The sequence below is a fragment of the Hevea brasiliensis genome, chromosome 14 (genome assembly GCF_030052815.1).
Source record: "Hevea brasiliensis isolate MT/VB/25A 57/8 chromosome 14, ASM3005281v1, whole genome shotgun sequence".
Lineage (NCBI taxonomy): Eukaryota > Viridiplantae > Streptophyta > Magnoliopsida > Malpighiales > Euphorbiaceae > Hevea > Hevea brasiliensis.
Window position 1 is genome coordinate 49,767,541 of NC_079506.1, and position 14,617 is coordinate 49,782,157.

General features: G+C 25.8%; 1 protein-coding gene across 1 annotated transcript in view; it reads right to left on the reverse strand.

Moving 5' to 3' along the window:
• LOC110671531 (probable jasmonic acid carboxyl methyltransferase 2) overlaps nt 1–14,617 on the reverse strand; it is an 88,327-nt gene that overhangs the window by 39,111 nt on the left and 34,599 nt on the right. The window contains exons 2-3 of the mRNA XM_058134594.1: nt 8,056–8,183; nt 1,927–2,331 (exon numbers count right to left, since the gene is read on the reverse strand). Of these exons, the coding sequence (XP_057990577.1) occupies nt 1,927–2,331; nt 8,056–8,183 (533 nt within the window). The remainder of the gene's footprint in view (nt 1–1,926; nt 2,332–8,055; nt 8,184–14,617) is intronic.

Consider the following 14,617-nt stretch of genomic DNA (forward strand, 5'->3'; position numbering starts at 1 on the left):
CACTTAGCATATATTTTAATCCCATAGTGCCCCACTAAAAAAATTATATCATATAATAAGCCAAATGTGCATTTATTCCACATTTAACCCATAATTTCCACTATTTATTTTAGGTACCACCAATTTAATTTTTCATTTTATTTTCTAAGTGTAATACTATTTATTTTTAATGGACATTTAGGTCAAAAGACAATTCGGGATGTCAAATGACCATAATGCCCCTGTTCGGGTTACGTTCCCAATTTTTCGGTATACCCGGGTGTTTTCTGTTATTCGATTACTCACTTTTCTTTGTACTAATTATTTAATTTTTCTTTGATCTTTCTAATGATATTTATTCTTCAACAAGGGTCTATTTAAGTCCTAAAATATTTTCCGTGGTTCCCGCAGTAGCTAGTCAACGGTCCACGCCGTGACTTCCTCTGATCACCCATCGCTAGGTTTTTCGGCTCGCTTAACTTGGTTACATTTCTTTGCTATGATTTTTTCCTTTGTTTTTCTTGTATTTCCTTTTCTTGTATTTCATTATTTTATGTCTCCTCACCCATTTTGAAGTACGGTTCTTGGCATCCTAGCTGTCCGGACAACACTAGTCACCGGAGCAGCAGAACGCACTACCGAACTTAGGGGTGTTACACTGCGTGGCATATCTTGCTCGGCTACACTGTAAACGGGTAAGGGGTGTCACAGAGGGGGTAGCCGAAATGAATGTGAATTTGAAGTGTTTGTGAATTTGATGTGTTGCCAATCGTATAAATGGATTTGTGATGATTTGAAATATTTATTGATTTGAATGGGAGTTGTTTTACAATTGTTTTATAATTGTTTTGAAACCACAATTGGTATGGCAACTTTGATTGTTCCCTCATTAATAACGGTTAATGAGGTTAAGATTAATTTGTTACTTTCCCTCTCTAGCTTGCGAGTTGAGATTGAGATCGGATAGATGCATTCATATTTGCTAGCTAACCTTTGTTCCCCCTTTAGTCATGGCTATTGGGGTCGAGATAATTTTGTCGTGGTGTACAACGTGGCGTTGATCGTGAAATTTTGTGTCATGACTTAAACTGTGTGTAGATGGCAACACAAATGATTTTAATTGTTTTGATAAATGTGTTATGAAATAAATGCTTTGTGGATGACAAATTGTGAATATTGTGAACATTATCACTGTTTTCATATTTGATTGAAAATTTTGAGCATTTTGAACGATTTATCATGGTTTGATTAATTATGTTTTATAAAAGTTGTGTTATTTTGATACTCAGGTATATTCTGGTTATACCTTTTTGAAGTTTGTTTCTGATGTAATGATAACTATATATATATAAGAATCATTTGAGCAGTTGAACAAAAGTGTTGGAATATTATTTCTAAAACCTTGAATGATTGTAAATTTGTAAAGAAATTTTCCTTTGGGTTGTAAATGGAGAAGTTTTATTCTTTTGGTATTGAATGAAGGAAATCCTCTACTTGAATATTTATTTGAATAAATTTATATTATATTTATTGCTACAGGTTGATTTTGACAGGCTTAAATTTTTAGTTTATTGGATTTTTAGCCGTCACCATGCCAATTTTCACAAAAAGAAATTTCTTTAAGTTTTAAAAATACTTATTTTATTTCTTAACTATTTTCACAGTATTTTTCCCAACTTTTCATCAATAAATTTACTTGAAAATGAATTTGAATCGTTTAAAATCCCTTGTAGTATGTTTAATGGATTATCAGTAGATGAAGTTCAGTAATTCATTAGGCATATTACGGGATCATGCCATTTTTTATGAAAGGATAAGGTATGACATTTTCTGTTCAAAAGGCATATGGAATATTTACCCATGTTCAATTCACTTGAAAATTTCAAGTATAATCTGCTAAATATATCAATAAATCCAACAACTGGAATAGTAGGTGAAAATGCTTACCTGAGAAAGCCAATGTAGACTAGAAGAGGAATGGACAAAATTTAGGGCTTCACTAGGAAATAATCTCCCATAAAAGGTTCCTGGCACGCCTGATATGAAACAAGTTCCCAAATCCAAGCCTTTCTGCTCCTTGAGCTTCTCATAAAATTGGGGCAGTGATCTAAAGACACTGTTAAAATCATTACCTGGAAGATCATTGAGAAAAACTAGGAGCTCAGGAGAATTGTGCCCCTTTTCTTTGCACAGAGTAAATATTGAATTGATCATTATAGAAATGGCTTGTAGGGCATTAGGTCCGGATGAGCAACCCATATCCACAATGGCAAATTTCTGAGACAAGGATTTGTCATAGAAAGCTTTCACTGTGTCCTCCAATATTGGTCTTACCCTTTTTAACACCAATCTCTGTGATAAAACAAAAAGTCATATATCTTATGCTTAACGTAAATTAAAAACACAATTAGTTGTACGATAATTGTGCAAATATCTCATATTATATACAAAAAGTTAGTAAAATTTATTAAAAAATATTAAAATTTAAAAGAAAAGTTATACAGAAGGTAAAAATTATAATTATTCTAACATATAATGTTCATTTTTTATTAAAATTTGAAAAAATAATAATATTTTAATTTCATATATACTACTGTATAGTTAAAAGAAAGTTTTAATTTATCTGAGTAATTAATTACAAAAATTAAAATTAGAGTGATCTTATATTTACATATATTAATGGGAAATTTAATGAATACAATTTTTAATGATAAAAATGAAATGAGATGAGAATATGATTACAATAGTATTTATGAGAGATAAACATAGGCTTAATGAAATTTAAAAAATATATTTTTTTTTGTATTTTTTTAATTTTATCTAAAACTTGTTTATTTTGACAATTTAATCTCATTTGCTAAATATTATTAAAATTTTATTTAATTTTATTTTGACAAATTTATTTGGCCATTTTAAGGAGGTTATGTTAATCCATTCCATCACCTAATTTTATTGTCGTTTGATGCTTATGCATATCAAAATAACTTTGGAATAATGCACCGGTGGCGGTTGGAAATATTTAAAACTAGCAAAATTTCAATCCATGGACAATTTATAATTTTTATTTTTTAATTTAATTTTAATTATATTTTAAATAATATAAATTATTATCATTAAATTAATTTTTAATTAAAATTTCACTTTTATTTAATTTAATTTAATAAATTTTTATCTGTTATAGTAATAAATTTTTAAGTAATTTATAGTGTAATTAATTAAAATATCTATTTAATTTTTTTTACATATATTAATAGTAGTTTCTATAATTATTTTGTTTAAAATACAATAAAATTACTTTATTCAAAAAATAATTAAAATTTCATGAAATTTTTGTATTTTATTTCATAATTTATGTAAATCAATATTTTCCTTTTAAATTACAGAAAATATATTAAATTAATGAGAAAATAATATTATTTAAAATATATAAATATAATATTTTTTATTCTTAATATAATAAAAAAATATATTAAATTACTAATAATGATTTAGATATTTAATTTTAATAATAATGAAAATATATAACTTATTATTAATTAAAAGTAATATTTTATTATATTATTTTTTAAAAATACTATATCTTTAAACTTTTATAAAGTATAAAATTTTTTATTAATCTGATATTTTTTTATAAAATAATTCTTTCATAAAAATGATTATCGTTTTACATAAATTTATGATATAAGATAAATACATTCCATAAAAGTTAATATTTTAAAATATTATCATTTTTATTAATATAATAAATATTAAAAATATATACTATTTTTTGAAAGATAAATCTCATAATTATTGTAACTTTAATTTTTTTTAATTATCTTTATTTGCAACAAAATTTTTAATGTAATCATATTTTCTATCTATTTTTGAAACTCTACTTCTATATAAAAATATAATTGAAAGCTAATATATATATAAAAATTTTGTTATTTAATTAAAATTTGAAAATAATTATGTTGAAAATTAATGATAATAAAGTATGAATAATCAAAATATTAGTTTTAATTACATTCGATATATAATTATAATGAAATAAAATATTAAAAAGTTTAAAAAATATTAAATAAGAAATTTATAAAAAAAAGTAAATAAATGAATATTAATTTAATATATTTAAATAAATAAATTTTGAGAATAATAATTAATAACTTTTGAAAGAAATAATAAAAAAATATAAAGTAAATTAAAAAAGGAATTGAGAGCATTTTAGTGAAATAAAAATACTTGATGAGAAGAGAATGATTAATATTTATTAAATGTCTCATATGACATACTATATACAGACAAACAAATAGAAACCATTTAAATAAAAGTTTAATTTTATAATTAAATATTATTTAATTAAAAAATGATAACAAAAATATTTAAATTCAATTTTTATGATAGTAAAATATTTTTCATTTACTTGACCGTTTCAATTTCATGACCATAAGTTGACCATAATGATAATAATAATAATAATAATAATAATAATAATAATAATAATAATAATAATTAATCTTAGAAAAGTGAAATAAAAAAAATATTAAATTATTAACATAAAAAATAATATATACTAATTATGAAAAAGTTAAATCTCTATATTTTATTTTTATAACTTTTTATATCTACTACACTTTTTGTCTTTTTAATTTTTTAACAAAAATTTTATAATAAAAATAATAAAAAATATAATAATATAATAAAAATATTTATTAAATATATGAAATAATTTAAAATTGATTAAATTATATGATAATTAATTATGAGATTAAAAATTATTGATTAATTTTCTTTAAATTAATTACTATCAATGATCTTTTATTATTGTTGTTGTTATTATTATTGTTGTTGCTGCTGCTGTGCTATATTGTTATTGTTGTCGTCATCATTTTCTAAATTATTTTTTATTTTAAATTATTATTATTATTATTATTATTATTATTATTATTATTATTATTATGGTGGATGACATGTGATAAATAATATTTTTACATAAATTAATTTATAAAAAAAATAATATAAATAATTTCAAATATTACATTTAATCACAAAGGTTTTAATTTTTAAAAATTAAATTAAAAAAATAATAATTTAAATTATAAATGTTAAAGTAATATTATAAAGAATAATGATAATTAAAAGAAAAATAAAAAAATTAAATAATAATTAATATAAAAAAATATAAAAGAGTTATTAATAGAAGATAACATGTGACAAGCTCTTCAAAAAAAGTGTCATATCACATTATCTTTGGAATACTTTTCTCTCTCTATCTCTGTATATATATATATATATATTTGTTAAGTCACCCCAATTGGAGGAGAGAGAGGTCATGTGGGAGACACCCCATCTCCCTCCGAGAGCTCCTTCCTCCATTTTCACCTAACCATTGTCGACCATCTGTCGAAACCAACATCTTTTCTTCCAGATCTGGTGCACCCCTAGAACTCTAGCAAACCAAGAAATAACACTAGTAGGAAAACATGATATCAAACCCGCGAACCTGAATAGAGAAATCTAGTAGGATTCTAATCTTCTCAGCGTCGTCAGGCTGCCAAAATGCCACTATTTCACTCGCTCACCTATCAGAAAGCCATCTCGACCAACCTCACTTCCAACTATTAAAAATTCCATTTGAAGAGATAGAAAAATTGGTCTACAGTGCTTTTCAGAGTGATTTTGGGATAAATTTAGGGAGTTGTCTTTGAACTTTGAATGTTGTAATAGGGATGTACTTAAACTTTGTTATATAATTCCCAAAACTTCAAAATTTTGCATAACAAAATCCTTCAAATCCTAACACTCTAATGTGAATAATTCAGAGTATCAATATAGTAGATAATTACTATTATTTTTCAAAGGTTAAGTCTTTCTAATCAATTGCTATATATTAGATGCTTCTTTATCCTATACGACTGAAATTCTTTTATGATTGATTTATAAAGAAAATGATAATTGTTTTACTATTGTTGCACAAATAAGAGAGAATTGTTCCCATCAATGCCACTTTAAATCGTTTACATAAGAATGTTACCTATAAACAGGCTATCAGGAGTCAAAAGAATTTTACTATATAAAATTTTAAAATTTAAAATAATTTTATATTATATTTTTAAATTTAGAGACAACTATTAAAATTTATCCTAAGATTTTGGCCAAAAGACTAATCAAACAGATAATCCAAGGCTACCATCTTGTTCCTTTCAATCTTAGCCTTCATTTGGCATCAATGATGTGCGGTTTTTTCTCTTGGCAATCATAGAGACCAATGAATGATCCAGATTTATTTACCTAATTTTCGACAAATAGAAGAACATTTTAGAAAACGGACTTCATTTCTAAGACCAACGGCTCTTGAGCATTTAGGAAGTCCGTTGGGATTGTCAAAAGTCCATTGACAATCAGACAATTAAATTTCCTGGACGCGCTGATCTCATCAGCAATCAATTAATTAAATTATATAAAAATAAATTATATGAAGCCAAGTTCAAGTCTAACTTTAGGGTGTCGAACCCGAGATCACTAATAATCAATTTTTTGAGACTCACGGGCTGATTGGTTCAATAAGCTGGCTTGCTTAACAAAGTAGTTTACAAGCTCATTAACTTGGCACATCGGGGAAGAAAATAAGCAAGCCGTTCTAATTAAAGCTACACCACTACATCTTTGATAGTTAGTGAATGTTGTTATGGTATACCGCATGAGCTGAAAGCCCTCCCTTCTCCCACATCTGAATTTTAATGAGAATGCAGGGGTCCCAGCTTCACTATATGGCTTGAAACTAAAATTGATTTTAACAGGACTTAAATTAAATTAAAAATTTATTAAAATCTAGTGTTGGTGGTATTAGATTTTCATTACTGGCTTAGTAGATTTTAAAAATTTTCTATATCTTATGGGCTTAAACTCGATTTATATAAATAAGTTGAACTCGAGTTTACTTATTTAGATTATAAATGAAATGACTTAAATTCATTTGTTTTGATTATAAATGAAGTAAATTCATGCTTAATTCATTTAGATTATAACCAAGATTAACACCAATTTAGTTTAAGTCGAATTTAATTTTAATACATTTTAAACAAATCAAATTCAAGTTGTAATATCAAAGTTTAAGCGAACTTATTTTATTCTATTTTAAGGCTGATGTCTTGGATGCTACCCATGACTATTTGCAATGACGATGCTTTAATTTTCAATAAATTATTTCTTTTATAAAAGTTTGAAATAGAGTAGCGGTTGGTATGGTAAAGTAATAACTACATATATATTGAATTTTGGTGATCCAAGATTAACTCGCTTTTCCTTTTTTATTTAATAATAATGAGATAAGATAGACATAGAGATAGAGATAGGATATAGAAAATATTTGATTTAACTACTTGTTATTAACTTTTTTCCTTTTTTATTTAATAATAATGAGACAAGATAGACATAGAGATAGAGAAAGGATATAGAAGATATTTGATTTAGCTACTTGTTATTAACTTTTGACTTAAAATTTATTTTTAGCTTACAAGTTAATTTAAAAATAAATAGTTAATTATTTACTAAAATTACTTAAAAGTAATTTTTAATTAGTTTAAATATTTAGTTAAAAAGTACTTAAATGTAACTTAATTTATTAAAATAACAAATATATATATATATATATATATATATATATATATATATATATATATATATATATATATATATATATATATATATATATAATTGAATATTATAATAGTTAAGATGAAGATAGTGTTGATATTTTTAAAAAATTATTAAGATAATATAATCTTTTACTTGGTCAAAAAGTAATTTTAAGATAATAAATAACTCATAAATAATGAGTATTTTTTTTTATAATTTTTTACTTATTTTAAGTAACTTTTTTAGTTTATAAGTTAAACTAAATATTAAATTACTTACGACTTTCTATTTATAAGTAGATTTAATTAACTTATTAGGCAAATCAAGTATCCTCACAGTTGCAAGCATATATAACTAGCAATATATCATATAGAGAAAAAGAAAGAAGCATATATAACTAGCAATATATCATATAGGAAAAAAGAAAGAAAGAAAGAAAGAAAGAAAGTGAGAGACCTGGAGGGAAGAGTTGCGAGCATAACTATGAATGCCATCTCCACCATTAACGTGAATGATGTTCTCCACTTGCTTAGTTTGGTTGCTTTCTAATGCCATTGGCATATATTCTAAGCTCTCTTTCTCAACTTCTCATTATGTATATACAGAGAAAAGGATAATGTTCAGCTCCCTTCACTTTCTATGCCACCAAAATTTATATTACCAGCCAGTTAATAAAGTCATGGTAGCAGTTGGTATGGTAGCCTACCTTTATTTTATGGGACCCTCATGCGCTTATGTTTTGTTTTGTTTTCTTTTCTTTTTTTTAATATATATATATACAAATAATTAAATAATTTACATAGAACAAAATTAAAAAAAAATAAATTTGGCATAAATTTATTTATATTTTGTTTAATTTGCATACTAAATATAGGAATTTACTTATTTTATAAAAATGAAATTTTTTTTAAAGAAAAAAAAATTGCGCATGAAGCACAAATATTAAGGTTGTCAAAATAAGAATTGATGGATATCCTTTTACTGGATATATGTACTAATAAAAAAGGAAAATTAAGAGTTTTTTATTTCAGTCTTAAACAATTTAAAAAGTATAATTTTTTTTGAAATTTCTTCTTAAATTTGGGCAAAAAATTCAAGCGAAAATAGGATGATTTTTAACTTCAAATTTGAGTTAAAATTCATATTTTTGAAAAATTTTGTTGAAATATTTCAATTTATTGTTTAGTCTTTTTTAAGATTGTAAGATCTTAAATTTGAATTTCAGTTAAAGTCATGTAAAAAAATAAATGAATAAAAATGGGATGATAATGAAAAAATATTGAAGAAATAATTTGTTGAAATATTTTGATTTGAGGAAATAAAATTTTATGAAAGGTTTTGATGCTAACTTTTAGATTTAAATGTTATATTTTTGTTATAAGATTTTCTTCAACTTTAACATTAAAAATATTTAAGAATTTTTTTTTTAAATTAAAATTTAAATGTTAACTTCTTTGAATATCAACAAATATAAGAGGATAATGTGGTGCAAATTTATAAACATTTTATGTTTAATGTAAAATAAGATTGAGGCTAATAGGCTATTTGAGTACATGCCATATTTTGCTTTTGTCCTTCTGTACATTGAAATAATAATTGTACTTAAATCCTCATTAATTTAATCCCTATTTTTAATAATTTTTTTAAAATTATTTTTCTTATTTTAAATGCATGCAAATAGAAAATTTGGTCACATGTTTAATGTTATTCGTACCTAGAAATTTGTAATATATTCAATTAGAGACAAGTTGCAGGAAAGGTCAAAGATATTTTCTATATATATATACTCTCACACTAATGAACAAAATCAAAACTAAATCTCCAGATCTCACCTGTCCAATATAAATGAAAAAAGTAATCTGTCCAAGAGAGATGTCCAAGAGATTATTCCTTTATTATATTGTTTGATTGAAAAAGAAATGATGTTACTCTCTCTTTTTTTTTTTTTTTAAGCTTTTCGTAAAATAAATTATTTAAAAAAATTAATTAAATTCACAGGCAAATCATTTATGCTTAATTTTTATTTTTTTTAAAATAAAATTTTTTAAATTAAAAAATTTAAGTCTTTCACTTCAAATAAGGGATTGATAAAAAAAATTAATTAAGTTAAATACTTATAAAATTTTAATTTCGAAATAGAGGGATGGTTTTTTTAATCTGAAATTTGGTTTAAAATTATCATTGTTAATTAGCAATAGTCTTTTTTTGCCCTTTATTTACTTTCAATAAATTTAAATCTCTTCTTAACTTATCAACTTTTTGTTATTTTATTTGTCTCATTTTATCACTTTTTTTATGGAGTTTATTTTCTATATAATTGTTTCTTTTAAAGGGAGAAAGGGAAAAAAGAGGTCTAATATGACATAGAAAAAAGTAATATCAAAAAATTTATAAATTTTAATTATTGATGTTAATCTATATAGCAGAATGCAACTAATTTAAAATTAAAATATCATAAAAAATCACATCCATACAAAATAAAGAATATAAGATTTAACGTGTTTCGACATAAGCCTACTCTGCTAAACAAATTCACTATTAAGGAAAAATAATTATAACTACTAATTATTTTTCTCACTCTCAAAATCACTCAAACAAAACTCACGAAATTCAACACAGCTCTCCACTTTATAGGCTTTCTGTAAATACATTTCCTATAATGGCTAATCAACTATTCATACATATAGGTCATTAAAACCTAGTCCTTTTAAGACTCTAATTATTAAATTTCATAATTTAAATTCTACTAAACTTTCTAAACTAATTATACTTCCTAAATTAATTATACTTTCTAATTCTAATTGGACTTGGACTCTAACAATCTCCACCTCTAAGTCAAATGGAATTAGCTTTTACAATTTCTGCAAAAGTCAATTTTCTCTTGGGTACTTCCTTGCACTCTTGATTGTTGGTGTTGACTCTTGCTTCCACTTGCATTCTTCCAATCAATGTGCTTCCTTCCAATTTATAGAGATTCTTTGTACCAATCTTCTCGCTCTTTATGATCATAAGAGCACCTCGGTTAACTCTCATGACTCCACCATGAATTAAACACCTATAACCCAAAGAATCTAATTTACCCAAGGAAATTAAGTTCTTTTCAAATCTAGGAACATATCTCACTTCATCGAAAACTTTTACTTGATCACCATGCAGCTTAATCTTCACTCTTCCTGTCACACCCTACCCCTCTGTAAGATGTAACATGATCCCGTAGTATACCTAATAAATTACCGTACTTTACCTACTGATAATCTATTAAATATACTACGAGGGATTTTGGCAAAATAATTCCATTTAACAATCTGGCGTGGTGACAAAAATTTAAACTAAATATTTTTAAATCCAATATCTATCATAAAACTTTTTAGGAATAATTAAGCATTTTAAAATTTTGTGGTGATGCCATAAACTTTATTTGAAATTAATTTAACATTTAAAAATTTTACAAAAATTTCGACAGAGTACAGACTAAAAATTTTAAAAAACAGTTTTTCAAATCACCTAAAAAAGGCAATTTACAAAAATGTTCCCAGTTCAATCTCAACATTTCACAAATCATTTTTCATTTCATTTCAAGCAATCAACTCGTCATCAAGAAAATGATTCATTATCCACAAGACTCAGAAAGAAATTTAAATATTACATCCATTAGATTGATAAAATTAATTTTACAAAAATATATAAGTAAATAAAATCTCAAGCTAATATTACAATAATTTGCATTTGATTACATTCCAAAATTAATCTTACAAACGTTTTTATATAACTGCTCGAACGTTCTTACATATAAATAGTTACATGATTACATTAAAATCTAAAGTATATGAGTATACCGACAATGCGCTAAAAAATATTCCCAATACATCTTCAAGTCATAGCTTCAAGTGATCTCACTCAGCTGCTCTATCCTTTCTTTCAACTGCGACAGCATACAATGCTATCACTGAGCGGTGAATTCAGTGGTGCACAACAAATAAATTAAAATTTAATACAAAATATAATTTGACAAATCATAGTAAAAAGGCTCAAAATATTTAATTTCTTCAAAATTCATAAAATCCAAATCGATAATTTCAATCACACTAATTATTTGATGAATAGCATTTGATCGAGTAATAATAATTTATCCAATTTATAATAAAGCAATTGAAATATTTATATTTTCTTAAACCATGAAACAATATATCATTTTCCAACCACTAACAAATATTTGTTTCAATCACATTTATCAAAGTATGCATGATTTAAGGATGTTGAAAACATTCACATAGCTTAGAGCATAACACTAAAACAATGTCGGGTTGTACATCACGACAAAGCTAATTTTCCCAAGAACTAAAGGCTAAACGGGTATACACGGGCCAGCTAGCAAATATAAGTACTCATTCAATTCTTCCTCAACTTGTACATACCTCAACACTTCAAACAGAGAGGGAATAACATGTTCATCCCATTAGACAAGCTAATGAGGAATTCAATCACATTGCCATGCCAACTGTGGCTTCAAATCATATTCAAAACAATTTCTATTCACAAAAAGTATTTACAAATCACTAAACATATTTAATCATTGTAAATCCATGCACAAGGTTGGCAACACATCAAATTCACAATTTATAATTCTTAAAACCATGCAATAAATTCTTAAATGCATAGAAAAAAACATAATTAAATCAAACAAAGTCATTCAATGAATTAAAGTTCTCATACACAAGAGAAAATACAATTATCAAGTTCATTCAAAACTCATTATAAATTTAAAACATCGAAATAGGCTAGTTGTACACAAACCTCTTTTGCTTCCCTTGATTTAGTCCAATTTTCTTTCTTCATTCGAAGACTCCTTTCCAACTGAAACACATAATTTTAAAGTGTTTCAGTATCCATTCAAACCACTTCTACTAACTAATTCCAATAATTTTATTTTTGCATACTAAATTTACCTACTAGGTCTTATAAGTTGAATTATTGTATTTAGGGTCCTGGAGTTACTATTCATTTGACTAATTAGGCAAAATGTGGACTTTTTCATACTTAATAGGTATACCATTTCCAACCACATGGTCATACCACATTTTGGTCTACAATTTTGTTGGCATTAATTACCAATTGAAATTCAAGGCTTCCTAAGAGAATTTCCAAATTTTCAATTTTAGTAACCTATGTTTACTGTTTCATTAGACCTATCTACAGTGGCAATTTAGCCAACATTTCTTCATCAAAGTTGTTCCTTAATGTCTTAGCTTTAATTTCCTTTTTGAATCACTCCATTTGGAGTTTTGTAATTGAAGTTATGCCATTTTTACTAAGGCTGACCGAATTAGTCATTTCTAGATTTTCTGGGCAAATTTTAGTTCTGGCAGATTTGGTGACCTAATTTTGATTGGTAATTTGAATAGGTTATGGTTAGAATTTGAATTTGTATTCTTAATAAAAGTTATTCTACTATGTCTAAGCTTACTAATGGTTTAAAAATCAGGTCATTTGGACATCTCTACACAAAGTTATGATCATTTGAACATGTATTGTTCATTTGGTCAATTATGCCCAATAATAGGGTACTAATTCCGGATTCAACTAAATTTTAGACCAACTTGTGGTCACTTTTTGGGCAAGTTTAGCATTATAACCCTAATTTCATCTCCAATTGGCTTCACACCAATTGGAGTCATGCAATTCAACTTACAACCTCTTAAATGGAAAGAGGTCAGGCTATCCAGAATCCAGCAACACGACACCATAAACCATTCTCAATTCCATTCATCAATTTGCATTCATAAGCACTCCAATTGCCCAAAATTAAGCATCAAACATCAATTTGGTCAATTATTCTCAAAACCCTAATTTTACACCAAAACCCTAATTTTCCATAAACCTAATTCCTCCCAAATTCCTACTTCATGCCAATTCACCTCACAATCATGTATAACAACTCATTAAACATCATAAAGTATAGTTAATTTAAATCAAACTCCTCAAATTCCTCACCCTTACAAGCTGGCCGAAATTCATGGCTTGGGTCCATGCATTATTTCTTTTCAATTTTAAGCAATTTTCTAGTTGTTCAACTCCATTTCAATGAGTATAACTAAATTTAAACTAAGAGAAAGACTTACCTTATATGGAGCTTTTGAATATTAAATTTTCTCTCTCAATTTCTTTAATTTCTCCCTTCAATCCTTCCTACTAAGGTCTAATTAGGGGTTTTTAGTGAAGTGACTATAAAAATTATGGGTTAATTTTGGGGTTTCATAAGCTTAAGGTGTTTATCAATTGTGGAAAAGAGAAAGTGGAGAGCGAGAGAGGTGAGAAGAATTCGGCTATTCTTGAAAAAAAAGAAGAAGACAATTTGTCTTCTTTTAATTAGGTCTTATTATGTATAATTATCTATAAAATTTAATAATTAAAATTATAATTAATTTTGATGTCACTCTAATGTCATCATGATGTCATAATCACTTAAATTTGAATTTTCTTTTCTCTTTTTTCATTCTTCCATACACCTCTCTTCACTTATAATCTATTTTTCATAAATTTAACTTCCTATATTTTAATGGACATTTAGGCCAAGAGTGACCTCTGAGGGTGAATTTACCATATTGCCCATTATCGGTCTGATCTGTTTTTCCAATAATACTAGATTACTTCTTGAACTCTGATTCAATTATTTGAGCTGGTTCTCTATTCTTTTCTGTGATTTTCATACTACCATTAGCTTTGCAATTTTCCTTAGGCCTGAGGTGTCATAGGGTCCCACATGAAATCTTGGTAACGACTGAGCTCGTAGTCACTTCCTGATTTGGTCGCCCATCATCGAGACCTCGGCTTATTTAATTGATTATGCTTTGTTTTTCTTTATTTCCTTTTTACCTTTCATCTAATTGTTATTTATTTTTATTTATGGCTTTTCTAGGTGACTTAATTATGATTCTGAACATCCTAACTGTCCGGACAGACATCAGTTGCTGGAACAGTAGACTGTATGAAACTGTTCAATGTGAGGGTGTTACAATTC